This window comes from Dendrobates tinctorius, unplaced genomic scaffold (genome assembly GCF_039654945.1).
Source record: "Dendrobates tinctorius isolate UK_male_01 unplaced genomic scaffold, ASM3965494v1 ptg000171l, whole genome shotgun sequence".
NCBI classification, from domain to species: Eukaryota; Metazoa; Chordata; class Amphibia; order Anura; family Dendrobatidae; genus Dendrobates; species Dendrobates tinctorius.
The window spans coordinates 21,084,717-21,110,017 of NW_027361838.1; the positions used below are offsets into that span (position 1 = coordinate 21,084,717).

Genomic DNA, 25,301 nt, shown 5'->3' on the forward strand with positions numbered 1-25,301 from the left:
CAACTATGATATTTCTTTCATGGCCCCAATACAGTATGATGCCCCCAAAAATGCCCCAACTCAGAATGATGTCCCCCATTTCTCCACATGTACAGCATGGAGGCATAATAACCCCACACAGTAAGATGGACACCACAACTCCCCACATAGTATGATGGTTATCCAACCCTGTACACACACAACAATATTGGCCTTCTATTATACTAATAGTCACAATTGATGTGGCCTACAGCCAGACCATCTCCAGCCCTTGCTGGGGGCTTTATGTGGTGCTCTGCTTAAATATGCATCTGTACTTATTTATTAATTTTACTCATTTATATAGCGCCATTAATTCCACAGCACTTTACAGACGTTAATGGCACTGTCTCTAATGGGGCTCACAATCTAAGTTCCCTATCAGTATGTCTTTGGAATGTGGGAGGAAACCGGAGAACCCAGAAGACACCCAGGCAAACACGGGGAGAACATACAAACTCCTTGCAGATGTTGTCCTTTGGTGGGATTTGAACCCAGGACCCCAGTGCTACAAGGCTGCATTGCTAGCGACTGAGCCACTGTGGGCTTATGACAGGTCAATGATCCCTCACTGACCTCCCCCTATTTTACATAATCCATATCATATTGTGGAGTTAGAAAAAATTATAAATAAATAAACTGGAGCAGTGGGCAGCAACTAACAGTATGGTTTTTAACCCCTTCGCACCCGAGCCTGTTTTTGCCTTCGTGACCGGGCCAATTTTTTCAATTCTGACCAGTGTCACTTTATGAGGTCATAACTCTAGAACGCTTCAACGGATCCTACTGATTCTGACATTGTTTTCTCATGACATATTGTACTTCATGATGGTGGTAAAAAATTTTAGATATGATCTGCACTTATTTGTTAAAAAAATCAAAATTTGGCAAAAATTTAGAAAATTTTGCAATTTTCAAACTTTTAATTTTTATGCCCTTAAATCAGAGAGTGATATCGCACAAAATAGTTAATAAATAACATTTCCCACATGTCTACTTTACATCTGCACAATTTTGGAAACATAATTTTTTTTTTTTTTAGGAAGTTATAAGGGTTAAAAGTTGACCAGCGATTTCTCATTTTTACAACAAAATTTGCAACACCATTTTTTTTAGGGACCACCTTACATTTGAAGTGAGTTTGGGGGGTCAATATGACAGAAAATACCCAAAATTGACACCATTCTAAAAACTGCACCTCTCAATGTACTCAAAACCACATTCAAGAAGTTTATTAACCCTTCAGGTGCTTCACATGAATGAATGGAATATGGAAGGAAAAAATAAACATTTAACTTTTTTTTTCACAAACATTTTACTTCAAAACCATTTTTTTTTATTTTCACAAGTGTAAAAAGAGAAAATGAACCACTAAATTTTTTATGCAATTTCTCCCGAATACGACAATACCCCGTATGTGGGGCTAAACCACTGTTTGAGCACACGGCAGAGCTCAGAACGGAAGGAGTGCCGTTTGACCTTTTCAATGCAGAATTGGCTGGAATTGAGATCGGATGCCATGTCGCATTTGGAGAGCCCCTGATGTACCTAAACAGTGGAAACCCCCCACAAGTGACCCCATTTTGGAAATTAGACCCCCCCAGGGACTTATCTAGATGTGTGGTGAGCACTTTGAACCCCCAAGTGTTTCACTAAAGTTTATAATGTAGAGCCGTGAAAATAAAAAAAAAAATCATTTTTTTTCCACAAAAATGATCTTTTAGCCCCCAATTTTTATTTTCACAAGGGTAACAGGAGAAATTGGACCCTAAGAGTTGTTGTCCAATTTGTCCTGAGTACGCTGGTACGCCATATGTTGGAGAAAACTACTGTTTGGGCACACGGTGGGGCTCGGAAGGGAAGTAGTGACGTTCTGAAATGCAGACTTTGATGGAATGGTCTGCGGGTGTCATGTCGCGTTTGCAGAGCCCCTGATGTACCTAAACAGTGGCAACCCCCCACAAGTGACCCCATTTTGGAAACTAGACCCCCCAAGGAACTTATATAGATGTGTGGTGAGCACTTTGAACCCCCAAGTGTTTCAGTAAAGTTTATAATGTAGAGGCGTGAAAATAAAAAAATCATTTTTTTTCCACAAAAATGATCTTTTAGCCCCCAATTTTTATTTTCACAAGGGTAACAGGAGAAATTGGACCCTAAGAGTTGTTGTCCAATTTGTCCTGAGTACGCTGGTACCCCATATGTGGGAGAAAACTACTGTTTGGGCACACGGTGGGGCTCGGAAGGGAAGTAGTGACGTTCTGAAATGCAGACTTTGATGGAATGGTCTGCGGGCGTCATATGGCATTTACAAAGCCCCTGATGTACCTAAACAGTGGAAACCCCCAATTCTAATTCCAACCCTAACCCCAACACACCCATAACCCTAATCTGAGCCCTAACCATAACCCTAACCACAAACCTAACACCAACACACCCATAACTTTAATCCCAGCCCTAGCCCTAACCCTAACCCTAGCCCTAGCCCTAACCCTAGCCCCTGCATTTTTTTTTTTTTTTACTTTTTTTTTTATTTTTGTCACAAGATCGCTGCACTGCGATCTGACTCATAGTAACGCCACTTCACCTCTGATCATCTGTCAGTGTGAGATCAGAGGTGAAGCAGCGTTACTGTGTGACAAGATCGCTGCCTGGCACAGCTGTGCCAGGCAGCGATCAGCTGTGCCAGGCAGCGATCTAGTCACACAGTAACGCTGCTTCACCTCTGATCAGCTGTCAGTGTTAGATCAGAGGGAGAAGCCGCGTTACAATGAGGGAGATCGCCGGGAAACAAGCAGCTTTCCCAGCGATCGCTCACATTGGCTGCTGTGACGCTGACGTCATCGGGACCTGAACCAATCAGGTCTCGATGACGTCGGGGGTCCCAGCATGCATTGCGCACCGGGATCCCCGCGTTGGAAGGTATGTGGGGGTCCCGGGGGGCACAAAACCGCCGACAGTAGATAAACGTCGGCGCTGCACAAAGCCCAGCAAGCGCCAACGTTTATCTACTGTGGGCGGTCGTAAAGAGGTTAACAGGGAAAAATGCAAAGTACTACATCTAGGCAATAAAAATGAAAAAAGCATATACAGAATGGGAGGAATAGGCTAAGCAACAGCACATGTGGAAAAGACTTGGGTATACAAATAGATCACAGACTGAATGTGAGTCAACAGTGTGATGTAGCAGCAAAAAAGGCAAATGCAATTCTAGGATGTATTAACAGAAGCATACAGTCTAGATCACGTGAAGTCATTATTGCCCTCGACTCCTCTTTGGTCAGACCTCATCTGGAATACTGTGTCCAGTTTTGGGCGCCACATTTTAAAAAAGACATCAACAAACTGGAGCAATTTCAGAAAAGAGGGACCAGAATGGTGACCGGTCTGCAAACCCTGTCTTATGAGGAAAGGTTGCAGGATTTGGGAATGTTTAGCTTGCAAAAGAGAAGACTGAGAGGAGACTTAATAGCTGTCTACAAATATCTCAAGGGCTGTCACATTGTAGAAGCATCATCTTTATTCTCATTTGCACAAGGCCAATTTTTGTATGCAGGGTTTAAAATATGAGGCAGGTCACTGAGGGATCACTGACCTGTCATAAGCCATACAGATGAATATGTAAGCAGGGCACCACATGAAGACCCCCCACACACACACAGGCCGCCCCGAAGCACGAGAATCTCATTAACTGAAAATAAAGATTAAACAGGACGGATTTCATCAACCGAGGTATTGTAATCCGTATAACAGCGCCAACCTGACAGTGTCTTTAGTTTATTGAACACATAACTGCTGACAGGTTGACTTTAAAATAAATTTGACTACACATGCAAATTTCAGTGAGGCTGGACAAGTATCTAATGTGTATGGGGGGCCTGACTAAAATAAGGATCAGACGTGTTGAGTTTCGACACTCAAGCCTTTTTGTTTTCCCCACCATAAGCCAGGTCTATAGGAGTCTGCCTGACAGTGGCTTATTTCTTTCTTCACATTGATAAGTGCACGCTTAACCAAACTGAGGATGCATATGTACATGGAAGTCAAGAGGAATAGCTTTTGGGCTAGTGAATGATTAAAGGTATATGGACATTCAATAATTAACCGTACAGATCCACCCTGTCAAGTAACAATAAAAAATGTAGGTAAATAAAGGCATTGTGTACAATTGGGTGAGACCTTGGTAATGTTTTTAACATATTATTTAATGGAATAGCTGGAGCCCCCAGGAGCACTTGTGAAAGCTCTGATGTGGGGCAGATCACACTTGGCATGGCTTTACTGTCTTCAGGCGTAATTGAATGCAGGTGACTCTGTGTGCCAGATTAGAACCCAACCCTAAGGCCTGTTATACACACAGCATTTTCCTCCAGATGTGCAAAGTTATAAGCTGACATCACTGCTTACAATAACACAAGCTGGAGCTGTACTTTCATTACACCTCCTCTCCCCAACTCTCTCACCTACTTGTTTGATTTATTCTTATAAAGGAAACTGCTTCACCTCTCCTTTATGAAGTAGATACAGCAACGATTATACATTTTACAGATGTTTACTCTTCAATTCTGACTAGGAAAGTGAAGGTGTAGAAATAACCAGGAGTTACTAGCAGAACATCAAAATTTATTTTACTCCCTCCGTCTATGAGCTTACAGTTGTAATATTTTCTCCATCTGACCAGAACAAAGAATATTCTTTATACCATTAACAAGGACTATGACAGGGAATCTGTCACCACATTTGACCCATCTAAACTATTAATATGGGCATACAGGTTATAGAATTCTGAAAAAAGTGATACCTGTATGCCTCATGTCAGATGCCTTGTTGTTGAGAACTCATCTTTTATCACTTTTTATATGAAAGATCTCTTCCAGGCTCCGGGGAGGATGCTGCCTGAAAGGTAACTCTGCCTTTAGAGCTTATTTTAGATGAAGTGGAGTTACCAGTGAGACAAGTAACTAACAGAACAGGAGAAATTAAATTTGTCTTCTTGCAAACACTTTTTTTTTTTTTTGCTTCGCTGAGCTCTGCTGTATTGTAACAATATTATAGCTTTGTGAGCTGGAAGCAGAAGGTGAGAGGAACCAGCAGATGTGTCCGGTATAATCACACACACAGTGAGATCAGGAGAGCAGGGAGCGACCATCACACTGGTAACTCCCCTTCATGTAAAATGAGCTCTGGAGGCAGTTATCTTCCATGCACCATCCTCCCTACAACCTGGAAGATGTCGTTTATATAAAGGGATAAAAGATGATTTATTAACAACAAGATAGCTGACATGAGACATGCATGTAGGATGTTTTTCAATAGTTCATAACTTGCAAACCCATATTAATAAAGTCAAATGTGGTGCCAGATTCCCTTTAGAAATATAATTGTGTGTGTGCGTGCAGTCATGGCCAAAGTGTTGGCACCTTTAAATTGTTCCAGAAAATGAAGTATTTCGCCCAGAAAATTATTACAATTACACTTTTATTTCCTTTGTGTATTGGAACAACACAAAAACAAAATCAAGAATAAAAACAAATTGGACATAATTTCACACTAAACCCCAAAAAATGGGGAGGACAAAATTGTTGACACCTTTCCAAAATTGTGGATAAGCAACTTTGTTTCAGGTATGTGATTCTCTTTCAAACTCACCTATGGCAATTATAACACCTGAAACCAGATAAATAGGGGAGAAGTTTACTCAATCTTTGCATTGTGTGTCTGTGTGTGCCACACTAGGCATGGTGAACAGAAAGAGAACGGTCTGAGGACTTGAGAACCAAAATTGTTGATATTTATTCGGTCGTCCATGACAGCACCACCTGAGAGAGGGGATCCGCCCTTTAGGAACAGGAAACCTACAGATACAAAAGGGTGGCACCTCTCCCACGCATCAGTTGGTTTCCTGTTCCTAGAGGACAGGACTCTCTACAGATCGTCCGTCATGGAGTCGTCGTTGAGTACCCAGGCCGGCTGACCGACCCAGGTAGCGAGGGGGTCTCCTACCTCGGTCAGTGCGGGGTCCCTGGAAGCGCCACGGTGGGGCCGGGTAGGTCACCACGGCAGTGGACGGAGCAGGTGGAGCAGGGGTCCGGTGGATGCCGTCTCCAAAGCGCCAGCACCTGGTATGTATGCCCCGGTCCTGCTGCGCTTCCCCAGGCCCGGTCCTCCCGGTCAGTGCTGGCCCCTGGCGGGCTCATGGCGGCGTGCGCAGGGGGGCTGGGGGTCATTCCGGGCAGGAGGCGCTGCGCGGCTCCTTCGCGCGCGCTCCCGCAGGGCTCTGATGAGCGGCGGAAGTGACGCGGCGGAAGGGGTGGAGCGATAGCGCCGATACCAGAAGACGGGTGCCGGCCGGCCTCCGGCGCGCGCCGCGGGTGCATGCCCGTCCGGGGGTCGCGCGGCGACCCGGGTAAGGCGAGGGGGGCCGGAGCATGGGGGAGGGAGCGCGAAAGGCCGGGTGGGTGGTGCTATGGCAGGATACCTGCTGACCCGGACACCAGGAGGCCATATAAGGCAGATGGGGACGCCGCTGGGGTGCTTCTGAAGGCCCCAGCAATGGATACAACGGAAGCCCCCTTAGACCAGCAGGACGAGGCGCAGGAGCGCCCGCAAAAACAGGCCACGACAAAACCGCATGTGAGTGGCCAGCAGAAGAAACAGAGACGAACTAGCGACCAGAGCCGCGAAAGTTCCTCCAGAAAGGACCCCCCTGCCTCCCTCCGTGATCCGGTACCTGCTTCATCTGCATGGGTAAGAGATCTCCGTGAATGTACCCTGATGCAGTGTTCCCTTATGTTTTTTTTCAGGGGAAGAAGGCTACGGGAAAACAGAAGCACAGGGAATGTGCCCTCTGTAGTTCCCCCCTACCAGCTGGCCACCCTAAAAAATTATGCCAACCATGCATTCGGCACACGGTAGGGGTTATTAAAGACAGGGAGTCCAGGGGTAGATTGTCAGGCCCTTATACTCTCCCCCGTTTATGCAGGTAGCGGAAGAGACACCTGACTTCACTTCAAACCTGAGAGAGATGATCAGGGCAGAAATGAAAGTCTTACCTCAAAGAGAACCTTCTAGGAGAAGAGAGGCTAGCGGTTCAGGCTCGGAGACCTCAGTCGCCCCTAGGAAAGGTGACAACTCCTCGGCCTCCTCGTCGTCTTCCTCGGATGAAGACTCTAGCCGGTTCTGCTTCCCCTTAGACCAGATGGACAGATTAGTGAAAGCAATACGGTCCACCATGGGGGTAGCGGACAAAAAACGGGAACTCTCAGCACAGGACATAATGTTCGGGGGTCTAGACCCCAAAAAACGCAGAGCTTTTCCATTAAACGATAAGGTTCAGAGCCTAATTGACAGAATGGAAAAGACCGGAAAAAAGGGGCTCCATGCCACCAGCCTTTAAGCGGAGATACCCCTTTGATAACCCGGTAGTAAACAGATGGGATAAAGCCCCGAAACTAGACGCAGCAGTAGCCAAAGCATCTAAAAAATCCGCCATACCATTTGACGATATGGCCTCCTTGAAAGACCCGCTAGATAAAAAAGCGGATTCTTTTCTTAAAGGGACATGGGAGATGTCAGCAGGCGCGTTAAGACCAGCGGTAGCTGCCACCTGTACAGCCAGATCCATGATGGTCTGGCTAGATCAGCTGGATTCCGAGCTAAAAGACGGAGCATCAAAATCATCTATTTGGAAAAGTTTGCCGATCATTCAGAATGCCGCAGCGTTTTTAGCCGATGCTTCTGCAGACTCAGCAAGAATGGCGGCTAAAGCCGCGGGTCTATCTAATGCAGCGCGAAGAGCGCTCTGGTTAAAATGCTGGCCAGGAGATATTCAAGTCCGGTCCCGTCTCTGTTCCATTCCCTGCGAGGGGGAGTACCTATTCGGCCCCGTCTTGGACGAATTGTTAGAGAAAGCTGGAGATGACAAAAAGAAATTTCCCAGTCTCCCGAACCCCTCTTACAGACGTCCCTTTACCAGGAAAGGTTTTTTCCGGAGAAGGCCGTCCAGAGATCAGGGCAGATGGGATGAGAAAAAAAAGGAAAGGTACAGGATTCATGTTTGGAGGGGGGCGCCAGGAAGGTCCAGCTCGGGATACGAAAAAGCCGCCCCAATGACTAGTTGCCCCGGTAGGAGGGAGACTAGCTGCCTTCTACCCATCTTGGTCTCTGATCTCTAATAGCAGCTGGATATTGGGGATAATAGCTGTGGGACTACGACTAGAGTTTTCTAGGGTTCCCCTTGATCAATTTAAAATCACCCCACTCAGGTCGTCTGCTTCAGAACAAGCTGCCCTGGAGGCCGAGGTTCATGACCTGTGCGCCAAGAAAGTCCTGATAGAGGTTCCAGAGGGAGAATGGGGGAAGGGATTCTACTCCCCTCTGTTCCTGGTCCGCAAACCAGACAGCTCCTTTAGGACAATAATAAACCTTAAGGCCCTCAACAAGTTTTTGGTCATACGTCCTTTTAAAATGGAAACAATTAAATCTGCAATAAAATTGCTGTTCCAAAACTGCTTTATGGTGGTGTTAGATCTAAAAGACGCATACTACCATATACCCATCCATGCAGGCCATCAGCAGTTTCTCAGAGTGGCGGTTCAGTTGGATGGGTCAATTCGACATTTCCAATATGCGGCCCTCCCCTTTGGAGTGGCAGTCGCTCCCCGAGTGTTTACTAAAGTAATAGTGGAGGTCATGGCCCATCTACGTGAATCGAACATTCTGGTGATCCCCTACCTGGACGATTTTCTTATTGTAGGTAAAACGGCGAATCATTGTTTACAACAGCTACAAAAGGCAATGTCTGCCCTAGAACGGTTAGGATGGTTGCTGAACGTCAAAAAGTCTCGGTTGCAACCAATGAAAGTCCAACAGTTCTTGGGCCTAACCCTGGATTCTGAAAAACAGGAAAGCCGTCTGCCTCCGGAGAAGCTTGTTCGCCTCCATTATCAGATCCTGAACGCCTCCAATAACCCCACCATGTCCCTCAGGAAAGCCATGTCCCTTCTAGGCTCTCTTTCGGCCTGTATCCCGGCAGTCCAATGGTCCCAGTTTCATGCAAGGAAACTACAGAGCGAGGTCTTATTACATCAAAAAGTCCTTGGGGGTTACTTGGAGGGTCAGCTAACCTTGTCCCGTAACACAAGGGAGTCCCTAGAGTGGTGGTTAGACAAGGATAACTTGTCTAAAGGGGTGCCCTGGAAGTATAACGTAACCCGCATAGTCACCACGGATGCTAGTCCTTACGGTTGGGGAGCTCATATGGGTGAAATATTAGTCCAGGACCAATGGCAACATGATCAGTTAGGAGTGTCATCTAACCTAAAAGAATTGACAGCAGTAGAACAGGCGGCTAAAAAGCTCCTTGTGTATCTACAGGGCCATCACGTGCGAGTGTTCTCCGACAATCAGGTCACCGTGGCATATATCAATCACCAAGGCGGGACCCGTTCCAGACCCCTGATGATTGTAGCACAGCGGTTGTTCCATCTAGCAGAACAATACTTTCTATCTTTAACAGCGTTGCATATAAAAGGAAGAGACAACATCACGGCAGACTTTTTAAGCCGCAATCAGCTAAAGCAAGGGGAATGGTCCCTAAACACCTCCATATTCATATTCAATCTGATTGTTCAAAAGTGGGGATATCCAGAGGTAGACCTCTTCGCCACCAGAGACAACAGGCAATTGAAACAATTCTGCTCCCTAAATCCCAGAGAGAATCCTCTGGCGGTAGATGCCTTCCTGATAAAGTGGGACTTCAAACTAGCCTACGCCTTCCCTCCCCTATCTCTTCTACCCCTGGTTATGAGGAAAATCAGGAAAGACAGAGCGAGGGTTATAGTCATCGCTCCATTTTGGCCCAGAAGAGCATGGTTCTCATGCCTCAGGACCATGTCGGTGTCCGATCCTTGGGTTCTGCCGGACATCCCGGATCTCCTGTACCAGGGCCCAGTCTTCCATCCTCAGGTGGCTGGCCTTCATCTGATGGCGTGGAGTTTGAACGGTCGTTATTAGAAGAGAAGGGCTTCTCCACAGACCTAATTAACACCCTACTTAAGAGTAGAAAAATCATTACCACAAAAATTTATGTCAGAATTTGGAAAAAATTCCTTCAAAACTCAGGAGTAGTCGCTGGGGATTCAGCGCCTATAATGCAGATATTAGAGTTCCTACAAAAAGGTCTGGACATGGGGCTCTCTACCAGTACCCTTAAAGTACAAGTGTCAGCCTTGGGGGCCCTGTTTAGCTGTAACATCGCTGGTAATTATTGGGTAAGCAGGTTCATTAAGGCGGCAGGTAGATCCAGGCCAATAATGAAGGATAGGTTCATGCCGTGGGACTTGAACCTAGTCCTCACTGCTATGACAGAGACCCCATTCGAACCTATCTCGTCGGCTTCCCTAAAAAACCTGTCCCTCAAGGTAGCCTTCCTGGTAGCTCTAACATCAGCCCGCAGAATAAGTGATATCCAGGCTTTATCTAGGTGTCCTCCTTATTTACAGTTCAAAGAGGATAGGGTAATACTTAGACCTGATCCAGCGTACTTGCCGAAGGTAGTTTCTAGTTTCCATAGGACACAGGAAATAGTTCTTCCATCCTTCCTCCCTAATCCAACTAACGAGAAGGAAAAGAAACTACACACCCTGGATGTCAGGAGAGGCCTCATAGAATATCTGACAGTCACAGATCCCTGGAAGAAAGATAATGCCCTATTTATCTCTCATCAAGGCCCCAGAAAAGGTTGTAGAGCATCAAAAAATACACTAGCCAGATGGATTAGAGAGGCGATTTCAATAGCATACACCTCAAAGGGCAGGTCGCCACCCGGGAAGCTGAGGGCGCATTCCACCAGGGCCATGGCGACCTCATGGGCCGAAAGATCAGAAGTCTCCATTGACCAGATATGTAAGGCGGCTACTTGGTCCTCTCCGAGCACCTTTTATAGTCATTATAGGCTAGACCTGGGTGCTTCCACAGACCTCTCTTTTGGTATAAGGGTGCTGCAGGCTGTAGTCCCTCCCTAAAGCTGATATTACTCTCTGTAAATCTCTCAGGTGGTGCTGTCATGGACGACCGAATAAAGTCTTAGTTACTCACCGGTTAACGGTATTTTTCGGAGTCCATGACAGCACCCGTATATTCCCTCCCTTTAGTTTAATTGGGGTGTGCACGTCTATTTCTTGTATATGCTCACTGGTGAAAAAAGTTTATAATTGTAAAGAATACTGTACATAAATCATGCATTAACCTTGGAAGTCCTCTTGTGCTCTGTAATCCAACTGATGCGTGGGAGAGGTGCCACCCTTTTGTATCTGTAGGTTTCCTGTTCCTAAAGGGCGGATCCCCTCTCTCAGGTGGTGCTGTCATGGACTCCGAAAAATACCGTTAACCGGTGAGTAACTAAGACTTTTTCAACCATCTCAAGGCTACAAGTCCGTCTCCAGAGATCTTGATGTACCTTTTGTCCACAGTGCTCAACATATACAAGAAGTTTACAACCCATAGCACTGTAGCCAATCTTCCTGGACGTCGGTGGCAGATAATAATTGATGAAAGATTGCAGCGCAGGATAGTCTGGGTGGTGGCTAAGCAGCGCCAATCAAGTTTCAAAGAAACTCAAACGGTCCTGCAGGCTCAGGGTGCATCCGTGTCAGTATGTACTAGCCGTAGGCATAGCCGGTGTTAAAGGCAGGCAAACCAGGCATTTGCCCAAGGGTCCCCAACTAGTGGCATGTTGCTAATGGCGGCACACCACGCTGCTATTAAACCCATGATTTAGGGTGGCCGTTGCCTGCACCGACTCAGCCTCCCCCTATGCATCGTACATTCAACTGTGTGCGCATTTTAGATGCTGATACAGTTGAAATCAATGATGGAGGAGAGAGCGTTAAGTGACCCTCCCTCTCTCATCATTCACCCTCTGCTTCAGATGCAGCGGGCATGATTATGTCACTTCATCGGGCGCCATGCTGTGCCAAGCAGTGGAGATGTTGAGAAGATGCGCTGCAGACACTGGATCAGCGGGGGAATGAAGAGTATGTATTTTTAAATCAGTGAGTGGCCATAATACTGGAGGACTATGGGGCTGCGTTATACCATATGAGGTCTGATTTTATAGTCAATGTACTCTATGGGGGCTGTGTTGTACTTGAACAAGGACTATGGAAAGTGTATTATACTATGTGTACTATATTGGGTCTGCATTATACTCTATGGAGGACTATGAAAAGTTTTATTATACCGTATGCATGCCTATGGGGAGTGCATTATACTATGTGGAGGGCTATGGGGTGTGCATTATACTATATGGAGGACAATGGGGTATGCATTATACTTTATGGAGGACTATGAGGTGTGCATTATACTAACCTGGCAAAATGCTGCCTATTCATCGAGTGATTTCATTGTTTATGCCTAAATAGTAATCATTGTTCTCAGTAGCACACCACCAGGTGAAAACTGCAGATATGCTTGTGATAACATGGTACTGTATTGGAACGGATTGATCTACTGGTGATCTTCTGTGCCCATCACTCTTCCTCAGCTGGTGTAAAGAGGCCGGGAAACAAGCATTGAATGACTTCAATATTATTGATCACATTAGTTTTATGGCCTGAACTCAGTGCATGTAAATACAACAAAAAATGTGTGATGGTGCAATATATTAGCATTTGGGGCCCCACTTTTAAGTTTTGACCAGGGCCCCATTTTGTCTAAAACCGGCCCTGGTCATTGGCTTTGGAATGAAATAAAATGCTACGGCCGGAGACCCAGGAGGACCCCACTGCTGACAGAGAGACGTAAAAAAGCTAGACTGCAGGTTGCCAAAATGTATGCGAGCGAGCCAAAATCCTTCTAGGAAAGTGCCTTGTGGAAAGATGAGACCAAGATAGAGTTTTTTTGGTGAAGCACATCTTTCTACTTAATGACAAAAATAAGAATGAGGCCTACAAAGTAAAGTACCTACAGTCAAATGTGGTGGAAGTTCAAAGATGTTTTGGGATTGTTTTGCTGCCTCTGGCACTGGGTGCCTTGACTGTGTGCAAGGCATAGTGAAATCTGAATATTACCAAAAGATTTTGGGTCGGAATGAAGTGCCCAGGGTCAAAAAGCTGGGTTTGCGTCCTAGGTCATTGGTCTGCCAGCCCGACAGTGACCCTAAACATACGTCAAGAAGCACCCAGAAATGGATGGAAACAAAGCACTCGAGAGTTCCGAAGTGGCTAGCAATGACTCTGGATCTATGTCCCATTGAATACCTGTGAAGACATCTTAAAATTGCTGTTGGGAGAAGGCACCCTTCAAATATGAGAGATCTGGAGCAGTTTGCAAAAGTAGGGTGATCCAAAATTCCTGTTGAGAGGTGTAAGAAGCTTGTAGATGGTTATAGGAAGCGATTGATTGCAGTTATTTATTCCAAAGGGACAAAGGGAGAGCAGCCAAATATTAAATTGTGAATGACCATTATTTTGTCTGGACCATTTTTTTTTTTTTTTTACGTTGTTCCTATACACACAAATGAAATAAACGTGTATAATCGCAATAATAATCTCTTATTTGTAAGGTGCTGTGGAGTTGATGGTGCTAAAATAAGTGAGGAAGATACATACATAAAAAAATATGACTCGGAATAAATGAGTACACCCTCTTTGAAAAGCAAGATTTTAATAAATATCTCTCTGAATGCAAAAACAATTTTCAAAGTTTTGACGAACCTGAGCTTTGCAGAACCTTTTTTTAAACCCATAACATGAAAGTAAGGTTAAAAAAAAATAACTTTTACACAAAATAAGTTGATTGCAAATTAGTTGTTGCAAAAATGAATAGATCCCACATCAAAAACTACATGTCATATTTTGTATGACCTATAAGGACAGCAGCAAGTCTTCTAGGCATGGAATAAACAAGTGTGTGTGATATATTCGGTATATTCTCTCTAGATAGAGATATATATATATATATATATATATATATATATATATATATATATATATATATATATATATATATATATATATATATATATATATAATTATAATGTAATCTCTGGTTGTCCAGCCAGTAATGAACTCTGATGAAAGCAGCTTGTTTTACACTTGTAGGAATGTGCAATCCGAGAAATTATAGTGACACTCCTCCAACTTCTAAGAGTACGGTTGAGGAACTTCATGAGCCTATTCCATCCCTTTTCCGAGCACTAACTGAAGGAGAGAGCCTGAATCAGCTCAACTGGAACATTGTGTCCTTCCCAGTGATAGAGGAACTTTCACATCATGAAAACCTTGTATCCTTCCTTGACTCAGTAAATCAGCAGCAACACCAGAATGTGTCGGTTCCTCAAAATGGAGTCCACGTGTCACACTCAGGTGATAAAGGTATGTGAGCAATGTTTTCTTTTCATGTTTTGTTTGCAATTCTCTGTCCTATATCCATGCTGATATTTTTAATACAGGTGAGTCTCTTACTTCACCACCAATGGTCATAGGAAAGCTATGCCAAAATTCACAATTCAGGTTCCCCACAAAAGCCAATATAGTAGGTAACTTCAGATTTTGTCTGAACACGTTTCTGCTGTAGATTTGCCAAATGACCTGCATGAGGATTGCCATACTATCATTCAATGGAGCTAATCTGTAGCTTTTCCATGTGGAATCTGAGATTAATGAGCCTGTTTATTCATCTGCCGGAGAACTTTTTTTTTTTTTTTTTCCTGACAAAAATGAGTGCAGCTTTTCACAATTTTGTGGATTTCTTGAAGATTTAGGCCTTTTGTGTCCCTCCTCACTGCTGGCTATGCCCCCACCTCTCTCCTCTTGTTTTCTTCTGGCAGGGGGCATCAGGTGACCACCACAGCCAATTGGTGAACACTGATTTTTCTACAACCATGAATTTCAGTCCAAGAAGGATGAAAAATAGTGGAGAACATGGTCAGTGGGTGAAGAGGAACACAAGGGGGACCAGAAGATGAGTGGACGCCATATTTGTTTTCTCTCCTTAAAGCTCACAGGACTTCTTTGTAAGATACAATATTGTCGTGGACAATCCCTTTAACAATCCTCCATCTGCAGAGGAAAGTCTGGCAATATCCATACTAACTTACTTTCAATCTATGCTGCTGTAGAAAAGTAGTGTTAACATTCAACACATTTATAATCTTTACAATTGGAGTCTCTTCAAATCTGCCAAAATCCTGATCCACTGAACTCGATACCTTCTGCAGAACTGTGAAGTTCACATTTTTTCCAATATTATTATTTCATAGATCCTGGAAATAAATTCCCCTCCATTTTATATTTTATGGGTGTTTGCAGTTTCCCACAATTGCTCATTTCCAGCAATGAGCAGATGCCAATTTTCACTCTTCCTGCAATATCTTGATGCCAGCATAAATTCCAGTGTCCTTCCTGTTCTTCCACAGGAACATCCGGCTTTCCTTGGCGGTGTGAGGCACGCAGTAATGACTACAGATGAATAGCCTTTGACTTTAGCTTAAACTCTTTTATACTGAAGAAATAGTGAGCAGCGTTATTGAATCGGGGAGAAATTTTACTTTTTTCTAGTTCTAAATTTTAACAATGCGTCACATTTGTATTTTACAAGACGATTCACTTGAAAGTGAGATTTTCAACTTAAAAACTGGTCCAGAATTCCTGCAGTTGCTATCTAGCCTGAGATATTCGGGGTTAAATCGGGAGCTGCAGATATCTGTAGCTTCCCCTCCTGACTCACTTTAAATCCTCATTCACACATCATGTTTAAACACATTTCTGAAAAAATGGTGCCAATGTCATCAGTGTTTTTCATGGATGGATACATTACATTTTTCACAGACCCATAGACTTGTATTGACCCTTTTCATCCATGATATAGAAAAAAAACGGACATATCTCCGTGTGTTGCACAGGCACACGATGCGTGAAAAAAACATGGACATGTGACTACAACCTTATGTTATGAGTATGTGTTCTATACTGGGGGGGAACAACAACGGATGCCACATTGACATGTGAAATAATAAAATCAAGAGTCTCATGGAAAATGTACGGCTCTTACAATACAGCAACACCCAAATATTTTTTTCTTTTTTTTAAACGCTGTATTTTATTGTGGAAAAAGGGATTAAATAGTAATAAACGATACATATATGGGATCGTCATCTCTATAACAACCCAAACTATATAAAATTATAATGCTATTTATCCCACTTTGCGAACCCCATTAAAATAAAAAAAAAAAGGCAGAATTGTTTGTCACATTTTTTCACAAAATGGTGATGTCTTTCTATTATACTTTTCCTCTGACTGTTTCACTCCTGGTTTTGGCTTACAGATATTAAGGTGAAATACCGAACATGTGAACGTGGCCTAACCTAAAGCCCCCGTTACACACTGCGTTATCGCTAGCAATATCGCTGTAAAGTCACCGATTTTGTGACGTTACAGCGATATTACTAGCGATATCGCTGCATGTGATACTTACCTCCGACCGGCTCCCCCGCTGGTTATCGCTGATCGCACGAGAAGCTGCTGGACCATTCCTCGTCGTCCACTTCCTGCGGCGCTTCCTGCTGTGACGACGAGCGACGCGTGGAGCCGGGCGGGAGGACGCAGGATCGCCGCGTCTGACAGGTAAGTAGCGACCCCCGTCCCCTGCGATGTCGCTGGTGAGATCTGCCTGTGTGGCAGCTCACTAGCGACCACCCAGCGATTCACCAGCGATCCTGACCGCGTCATATCGCTGGTCGGGATCGCTGGTGAGTTGCTAGGTGTAATGGTACCCTAAGAGAACAGTCTGGGAATGTTGAAGATATCGTAATCAATACTGTGTAATCTGTGATCTATTTGGTTGTTTTTTTTTTTTCTGAATAATGATGACTCAAATAGGATTGTTAGTGTTAGTGCCGATATAGTGAACATTGTAATTGGGCTGATAGTACTGAGTTCTGATTGAAGCGTAACGAAATGAAGAATATAACCTTTTGCTTACCGTAAATTGAAAGAAACCTTAAACTGAATGCTAATAACTGTTGGCTGGGTGCCAACGATCCGGAACTAGCAGCGCTTTGGAGACGGCGCACGTTCACTGCATCCAAAGCGCTGCCGTCTATTGAGCACAGGTAAATCCGCATGTGTTCACTGAACCGTGCGGAAACACTGTGTTCAACACATTGTATTGGTGACATTTCTGTTGCGGAGACTAGTGTGTCATCTCTGCAAGAGAAATTGACCTGTTGCAGTCTGGAAAGATGCGCCACAAGTCAGTGTCTGCGGGAGAGCCACAGGCGCCGGTGCACGCATAGTGACACCTCAAGTCTAAGGCCTGTTTCATACCTCCGTCGGCGGCGGTCAGCTGAAATCCGCCAAAGGTTGAAGAAAAACGAAGAAAAACTGAACCGTCTCCGTTTAGCGATGTACGGATGACATCGGACCATGTTGTAGAACGGATCTGTGGAAGAAGTAATGCGGCGTGATTTAAAGTGATCGCGGTCTGCATCGCCGCGATCTCGCGGGAGGTCGGTCTGCATCGCCGCGATCTCGCAGGAGGTCGAGAGAGAGAGACTGTTCCCGGCTCCCGGAACTGCATGATATAGTTAAAACTGCTCCCGGAGCAAAGTTTCAGGGCATGCGCAGTTCAAAATAGCGGACCGTCAACGAAAAAAAAACATTGCAGTGTCCGTCTCGTCCGCCCGGGAGCCGAAAAAATTATCACGGAGCCGTCAAAAAACGGACCCAACGGACGACCATCAGTCAAAATCCGCCACTATTGAAAATCAATGGGGAAAAAAACGGATCCGCCCAAAAATGGGCGGATCCGTTTTTTTCTAAAAGTGGCGGATTTTGACTGACGTCGAAAAACTGAAGTGTGAAAGAGGCCTAATTTGTGAGGTTTCTGCGTTTGCCTTCTGTATCCACCCCTGGTGCTATTGGCAGCTGCAGTGACTTACCATTGTTGCAGTTTCTGTCCCATTACAGAGAGAGGAGCAGCTCTGGAGCACAACTGCTGCTCTGATAAGTAGAATACTTTTACCTAAACATTGCATTCATTAGATTAGTGTTTTCTACAAAGATGACATGATTGCATTATTGCCAAATATTACAATATTCTAATTAATCCTGATAAATGGGTTCTAAATGATTCCAAGACATCTGTACATGTGAATTAGACATTTAGACATTTTCGTTTACTTATTTAATCACCAAAATGTATGTAATTACCAGTTTAACCATCATCTGACAGGAGTAGTGAAATAATGTCGTCTTATCAGCATGAGAGAAGTAACATGACACAAGAGCAATCAGTAATGCTTCATTTCCATAGTTATGGGTGGTGTACGTGGCCGATTTCTTCCCATAGCGAGAAACGATCGACTAAATGTAAGGCCTGTACACACACACCGATACAAACTCCCCTGTACTGCCGACACCAATTTACTGGCGCAATAAACTATGCAGTCAGCTGACAAGTCTACTCAACAAAAATAATTAATCACTGTATTGGTGACCATAAATAACAAAATGATCCCAATAAAATGGTACTTGGAGATAAAAATATGATTTTATTAATAAGACAATTAAAAACATACTAATTGAAAAAGGTACTAGATCCAGAAAAAGAGGGACCTGAATGCCATAGGGCAGTGATGGCGAACCTTTCTGAGACCGAGTGCCCAAACTGTAACCTAAAACCCAATTATTTATGACGAAGTGCCACCAGGGCAATTGTGTGATAAAAAATGTGTAGTGGCCGTCTCAAGGTACTGCAGCGCTGCCCTCATTCAAAGTCAATGAGAACTACTCAGCAGCTGCCAACTCTCTTCCCTGTACAGCGCTTGTCCCTAAAGCTGGAGTCACACATAGCAATCTCGCTAGCGAGATCGCTGCTGAGTCACAACTTTTGTGATGCAACAGCGATCTCACCAGCGACATCGCTGTGTGTGACACTGACCAGCGACCGGCCCCCCTGTCGGTATCGCTGATCGCTGCAAGAAACCTCTGGACTTTTTTTTTCGTCGCTGATCTCCCGCTGGCCAGCACGCATCGCTGCGTGTGACAGGCAGGAGACCAGCGATCAGCTGTAAAAAATAAAAAATAAAAAAATACTGATATTCTCACCTTCCGACGTCCCGCGCAGCCATCCCGCCTCTCTCCACGCTCCCAGTCCCAGTGATCCTTTACACGAATGACCGCGAGACCGTGACATTCTCGCGGTCATTCTCGCAAAGGATCACTGGGACCGGGAGCGTGGAGAGAGGCGGGAATGCTGCGCGGGACGTCGGAAGGTGAGAATAACAATATTTTTTATTTTAATTCTATTTTTTTACAGGGATGGCATCAGCGCTAACGAACACAGTGATGCCGCGCGTTCGGCATCCCTGTGCTAATCGCTGGTGAAGCGGTCTGTGTGACAGCTCACCAGCGATCACATAGCGACTTACCAGCGATCCTGACACGTTGATATCGTTGTCGGGATCGCTGGTAAGTCGCTATGTGTGACTCCAGCTTAATCCATGATGATCAATTCTATTATGTAAACAATTCATTGATTTTTAAGCTTGCCTTTGCAGTCTTCTCTTCTGTTCAGCTGGGGGGCTTCAAGCTCATGTGTGCTTATCACACACTGAAACTGAGCCACTCACACTGCCCTTTCCAGACACAGCAGTTGGATTGATCTTTATGGGAAAAAAATGCAGAATATTAGATAGATGTGAATCATTTAATGTTAATGCTGCTGTAAGTGATTGACAGCATAATTTAAATGGTTAAACATCAGCAATCAAAGCATTCTCCGCTCACTGCTATTACAGGTAGGTGTCGGCTATGTAATGGTCAGCATCTGTTGGGTATGGTGTGAGCCATTTTTAAATAGCTGTGAACTTAGGATATTTAAAATATAACTTTTATTTCACTATGACTAAAACTAAAATAGAAAGTGCAAGGTGCAGGACAAGCAAACCGACAAATTACAAGCATAAGTGCTCAATCCTACCAGTCAATATATCTAAGGTTGATGTGAGATGCTCTCTGCCCAAGCAGATTGGGTTTCCACTTACCGTATATTTTACAAGTGGTATACTGCAGCCTGCATGTCGGTGTATATATATTATGGGCTTCACCCACTTTTACACAACTCTAATTACATAAGACATCCATTTTTATCTTTAGATGCAATGAGTATATTTGTGTTGCATAAGGTCTCAGTGGTGAATTTGCCCTCGTCTATTCAAAGCTGTAATATAGTTCATAGAATCCATTGCCAGGCTGGATGGGGTATACATCTATCGATACCCCAAACCACTGTGCAGACATACGGTATACATGAATACGGTATACAAGTATGTTGAAACAGTCTCGCCCAACGTCAGAAGTCATTCTCTGTGTAAGTGTGCTTGTGTAGCCCATTCACCATCTCCATCCATCCTTCACTCCCTCAAGATGGCTGGACCTTCATTGTAAATACACACCTGTACTCTGTATCTCCCCCACCTCATTGTAGATTGTAAGCTGTCACGAGCAGGGTCGTCTTATTTCGTCTTATTTTGCTTCAATTACTGTATTGTTAACGTTGTTACGTATGACTTGTGTTTTGAAACTGTTAAACTGTAAAGTGCTGCGGAATATGTTGGCGCTATATAAATAAAGATTATTATTATTATGGTGGTTAGTCAGTAAATTCCTTGGATGCTGTATCCTACCATGCTGGTGACTGTTCTCCCTCAATGGCTACCGATGCGTTTTGTCAAATCACTCATCAGGAAAGTGATGCAGAGAAGGTCCAGGACTAAAAAATGTCATGCTGTGATTGCTCTATTACCTGTTACGGTATGTTCCTTTTTATCCTGTGTGTGCTTCTGGCGTACTTCCAGTCTGCACTAAAGAGGATATTCGGCTGTTGGAATGCGCTTGGATTTAGTGATCGAATACATCCAATCGCTAAGCGTCACGTGATATCCAGTTCCAGCAGCATCTGGCCGGTGGAACGCTGAGGTCCCATATTGGGACCTGCGTCACAGGATGTTAGGGCACTTACGCCTCCATATGTGCAAGATGGCGCATGTACTGTATTATGTGCCGAATGACTTTGGTCATAGGTACCATATGAGTGAAACAATACCGACACTCTAGACAGAAGGACAGTAACCTCAATTCTCACATTTTATTCCTATTTAATATCAGAAATAAAAGGAAGGGAGATAAAGATCTCCTTAATGCCAATTGCATGTTTTGTGGGTTTTTTGTTTTTGTGGTTTTCAATTTCATAAGGCAATTTATGTATACATTGGATCACTAGGAGGTGAACCCAATGGACAGGATTGGGGTACAATGTGTACAAAATGGAAATAAACAGATTTGGATATACTGTATAAGAATGAGAAATTTTCAGATCACAATGAGAGTCAAAGGAGCGCAAGGGAGAGATACACTTGTGAAAGATTCTCAAATATGAAATACTCGAAAGGCGCTCTGGGAGAAATCTTGAAATTATACCATAATTATAAGAGATTAAAAATTAAATGACATGTTACCTTTGTCAAGCGGCACGACTGACCTCCATAGCTGGGAAGAGGGAAGGGGGGGGGGGGGGTTAGGGGTAGATGGTCTTTCCCTATTTTTACCTAACTATTTATTTATTAACCTAGAATCAAAGGTACCACCACCAACAATTCACACATGTGACAGTAGGGATACACGTGACAATGGAACAAGTTTAAAAGCAGTATTTTTATTAGAACGAGTAATGAAAAAAGATACATGCACAAAGTGCCTCAGAGTGGGAGGGACATTCGACGGGAGCAGTAATAGTAGGCCAGTCACAGCACCAGTGAGCAATGCTCAAGTAGTATACATTACAGAAAAATATATATACAAACAGCCTGTTGCATATGGAATAGTGCTCCCTTTATTTTTTTGAGCAGTATATTATAGCAGAATATCCAACCACATTATGTGGAGAGAAATATTAATTGATAACATAGTATACATGCTTATTAAGTTGATGGCGTGCCCTCAAAGTCCAAAATAGCTGAAGTGTGCAAAAAGGAATAAAGGGTATTGCTATCAAAGGGTTACTGCCATAAGAGTTAGTCAAGGACCAAAAATAGGCTATTACAATAAAGGCACTAACTATAGTAGAGGTGACTGCTGGGCTCAGGCTGCTGCCGTCAAATGTTCCTCCTGCCCAACGTATGTTTCAGAAATCCTTCGTCAGAGAGCACCAGGCACTTGCACTTTAGCTATTTTGGACTTGTGAATTGTTGGTGGTGGTACCTTTTGAGTCTATGTATTTCATAGTGACATCTGTAATTATTCTTGGTGGATCTAACCTTTTTTATATTATATTTATTAACCTACCCACCACGGAGGTTAGCACCCTAAGGCCTGTTTCACACTTCAGTTTTTCTGTGTCAGTTAAAATCCGCCAAAATGGCGGAAAGCGGATCCGTTGCTATCTGATGTGTACGGATGCCACCGGACTGTTTTTATGACGGCTCCGATGAATGAAGAATTTTAAAGGAACCGCTGCCCGGGGAGGAGAGAGAGAGAGAGAGAGAGAGAGAGAGAGAGAGAGAGAGAGAGAGATTTTTTTTAATTTTTTTTTTTTTTCCAGGCGGCAGAACAGACTTTAGGGTTAAATTACAGGCTGAGTGAAGTCTTTTGGGCATGCGCAGTGTGAAGTGCGGATCCTGCCGCCTGAAAAAAACGTTACATGCTCCGTTCGGGCATGTCGGCGGACGGCAAAGTTTTGGCGGATCCGCAAAAAAACGGATCCGATGGATGGCCGTCCGTCAAGATCCGCCGGTAATGCAACTCAATGGGAAAAAAAACGGATCCACCAAACAAAATAACAGATCCGTTTTTTTTGCAAAACGGCGGATCTTGACTGATGGACAAAAACTGAAGTGTGAAACAGGCCTAAGGACCTGCGCCACAGGTCCACACTCTGGGTTTTGCAGCAGAAAAATATGCAAAAATGTAATGTATGCACATACCTTTTGATTTGCAAAAAAATACTTGTGGAGATGCCTTGGTAAATTTTGCTGATGTTTTCAGTCCACCCGTAATAGTGATATTCATAATTTCTGGCTTCTTATTCTACAAGACCTATTAACCACAGGTCTATTTGGCTTGGTAACTGTCACAATGATGCAAGTTTAGTCCTGCATTAATGCGTATATTTAATAAGTTAAAATGGGCAAAAATTATGGAAACTCCATGAAGAGTTTTGCTCCTACACGTTTTTTTTTTATTTAATTTAAAGTTTAATATAACTTCAGTTAAGTCATTAGATCGAAATCCCACTGTTTTGCTCCAGGATATTCTTTTTTGTTTTGTTTTTTAAACTTCAACCATGTTTCTGTGTTACATTACTTCACAGCAAGATACTGTACATATAGGCCAAGTTCTTGTAATAAAGGAAGTGCAAAAGCAGATGTGTCATATTAAACTAATTTATTGGAAATGTTTGCCTTTTCATCCCTCTTAAAGGAAAAAATAAAATCCTGAGGACAGGAAGAACAGGAGTATGTGTTTACACTGTGCTCCTGTCCAATGTCAGCAAATCATATGTGCGATGAATGACTGAATCGTCTCCAAAATGTTGAAGCATAAACAAAATATGGTGGTTAAATACTAAGGTGGAGATTTAGTGCGCCAGACAATTTTAATATCTTACTGAACGATTTTGAAAAGTGTCTAAAGAAGGAGGTATAAGTTGGTGGACTCTAAAACAAAAACAGAACTGACCAGATAAACTGATGACATGTAATGCTGACATAAAAAATAAGCCAACCAATAGAATGGCTTTGGGGAAGGACTGCATCTCTGGATACATTTTTTTTTTTTTTTTTTCTTTTTTTGGTTTTGCCTTCATCTTATTGATTTAATATTTGACTTGACATCTGGTTCCAGTGTGGGTCATATGCATTGTACAATGTTGTTGACAAGATTTTGTAAAGCTGTTCTATTCAAACCCTGCAGCAACAAAGATGGGAAAAAAATTGTGCGTAGTTTTCCCCACAACATGTTTTTTTCAACAATCTTTATAATATCCATTTATTTTATAAAGAAATTTGATTGTAAATTTTATCCTGAATTGGAACCAAATGCTGCAAAGATAGGTGCCATGGACTGCAGGTGGCATTCTGAGTTCCCATTTAAGTCACTAGTGGTCATGGCTTAAGAGTTGTCCACTGCTGGACAACCTCATATTAATGGGCTCAGGAGGTGACCTGTGCTGCTCCTCCATACTCAGTGCTGCATTCCCGGCTGGGGTCAACATACCCCAACCTTGAAGCCAAACAGCGGCTGATTGGCTTCAAGGTTGGGTCTACGTGATGCCTCTATCAAATGTTGAGACCAGCAGACCTGCTGGAGACACCACACTGATTTTAGGAGTGGTACTGGTCCAGAAGGATCAATATTTTTTTATTCAATTTTGAGAGCCTGCTGATGAGGGTTTTTCCAGTAGAAAGCAACCCCTTTACAGCTAAAGCAAGGAGTACGGTCTAAGCGATTACATGTTCCCTTAATCCCTTCAAGGTAGCATCAATTGTATCCGTGGGACTACCTAGCTTTCTGTTTTTATGGAGTGTTTACCATTAGCAACAGTGGTGCCAGAACATAACATTATTTTGGTCAAAAAAAAAGTTTAGCTGGCAGGAATTGGGCAGAAGTCCGAGCCAACAATCGAACAAAGTTTAAGAGACAAATTGGGTTCTAAACCTCGCAAGTATTAACAAACCTTAGCTGTCTATGGACCATATGGACATTATTGCTCAATCCTAGATTACTGTGGGAAGGATCGTTGTTATAGTATGAGCATTGGTGGTAGTCGGAGGCACTGGCTTTTAAAAAATATAAGGCGCATACATGTAAGGGGACAGACAGACCGTATTTCTTATGCGAGGATCGCATTCCATCCTCGTCCTGACCATCGGCTTTCCTGTCCTGAGTGTGACAGCTGAATAGAAATACATCACCCTGGTACGCTCAGGTCTGGAGAGGTGTTCGGTTAGTCAGTCACTGCGATGCAATCCTCGCGTGAGCAGTATGGCCGTCTATATGCATAAAATTTAGTGCAGAATGCCCAGCATTAATTGTGCCCCCTCTTTATAGTGTTGGTGGAGTGTGTATGGGTTTTCATCAATTATTATAGCAGAGTGCCTTTAATAGTACTGGAAAAGTTCCCACTTCAATTGTCAGTGGTATGCACACTTATTCATAATGCCAGCAATTTTCCCCCATTAATAGTAAGATTCTCATATGAGGGGTGCCATTCTAAATTTT

The 25,301-nt window shown here is 43.6% G+C and overlaps 1 protein-coding gene across 1 annotated transcript in view; it reads left to right on the forward strand.

The window, feature by feature from the left end:
- Positions 1-25,301, forward strand: part of TWSG1 (twisted gastrulation BMP signaling modulator 1) — a 48,542-nt gene that overhangs the window by 20,541 nt on the left and 2,700 nt on the right. Inside the window, exon 4 of the mRNA XM_073550958.1 lies at positions 14,121-14,393. Coding sequence (XP_073407059.1) covers positions 14,121-14,393 — 273 coding nt within the window. The remainder of the gene's footprint in view (positions 1-14,120; positions 14,394-25,301) is intronic.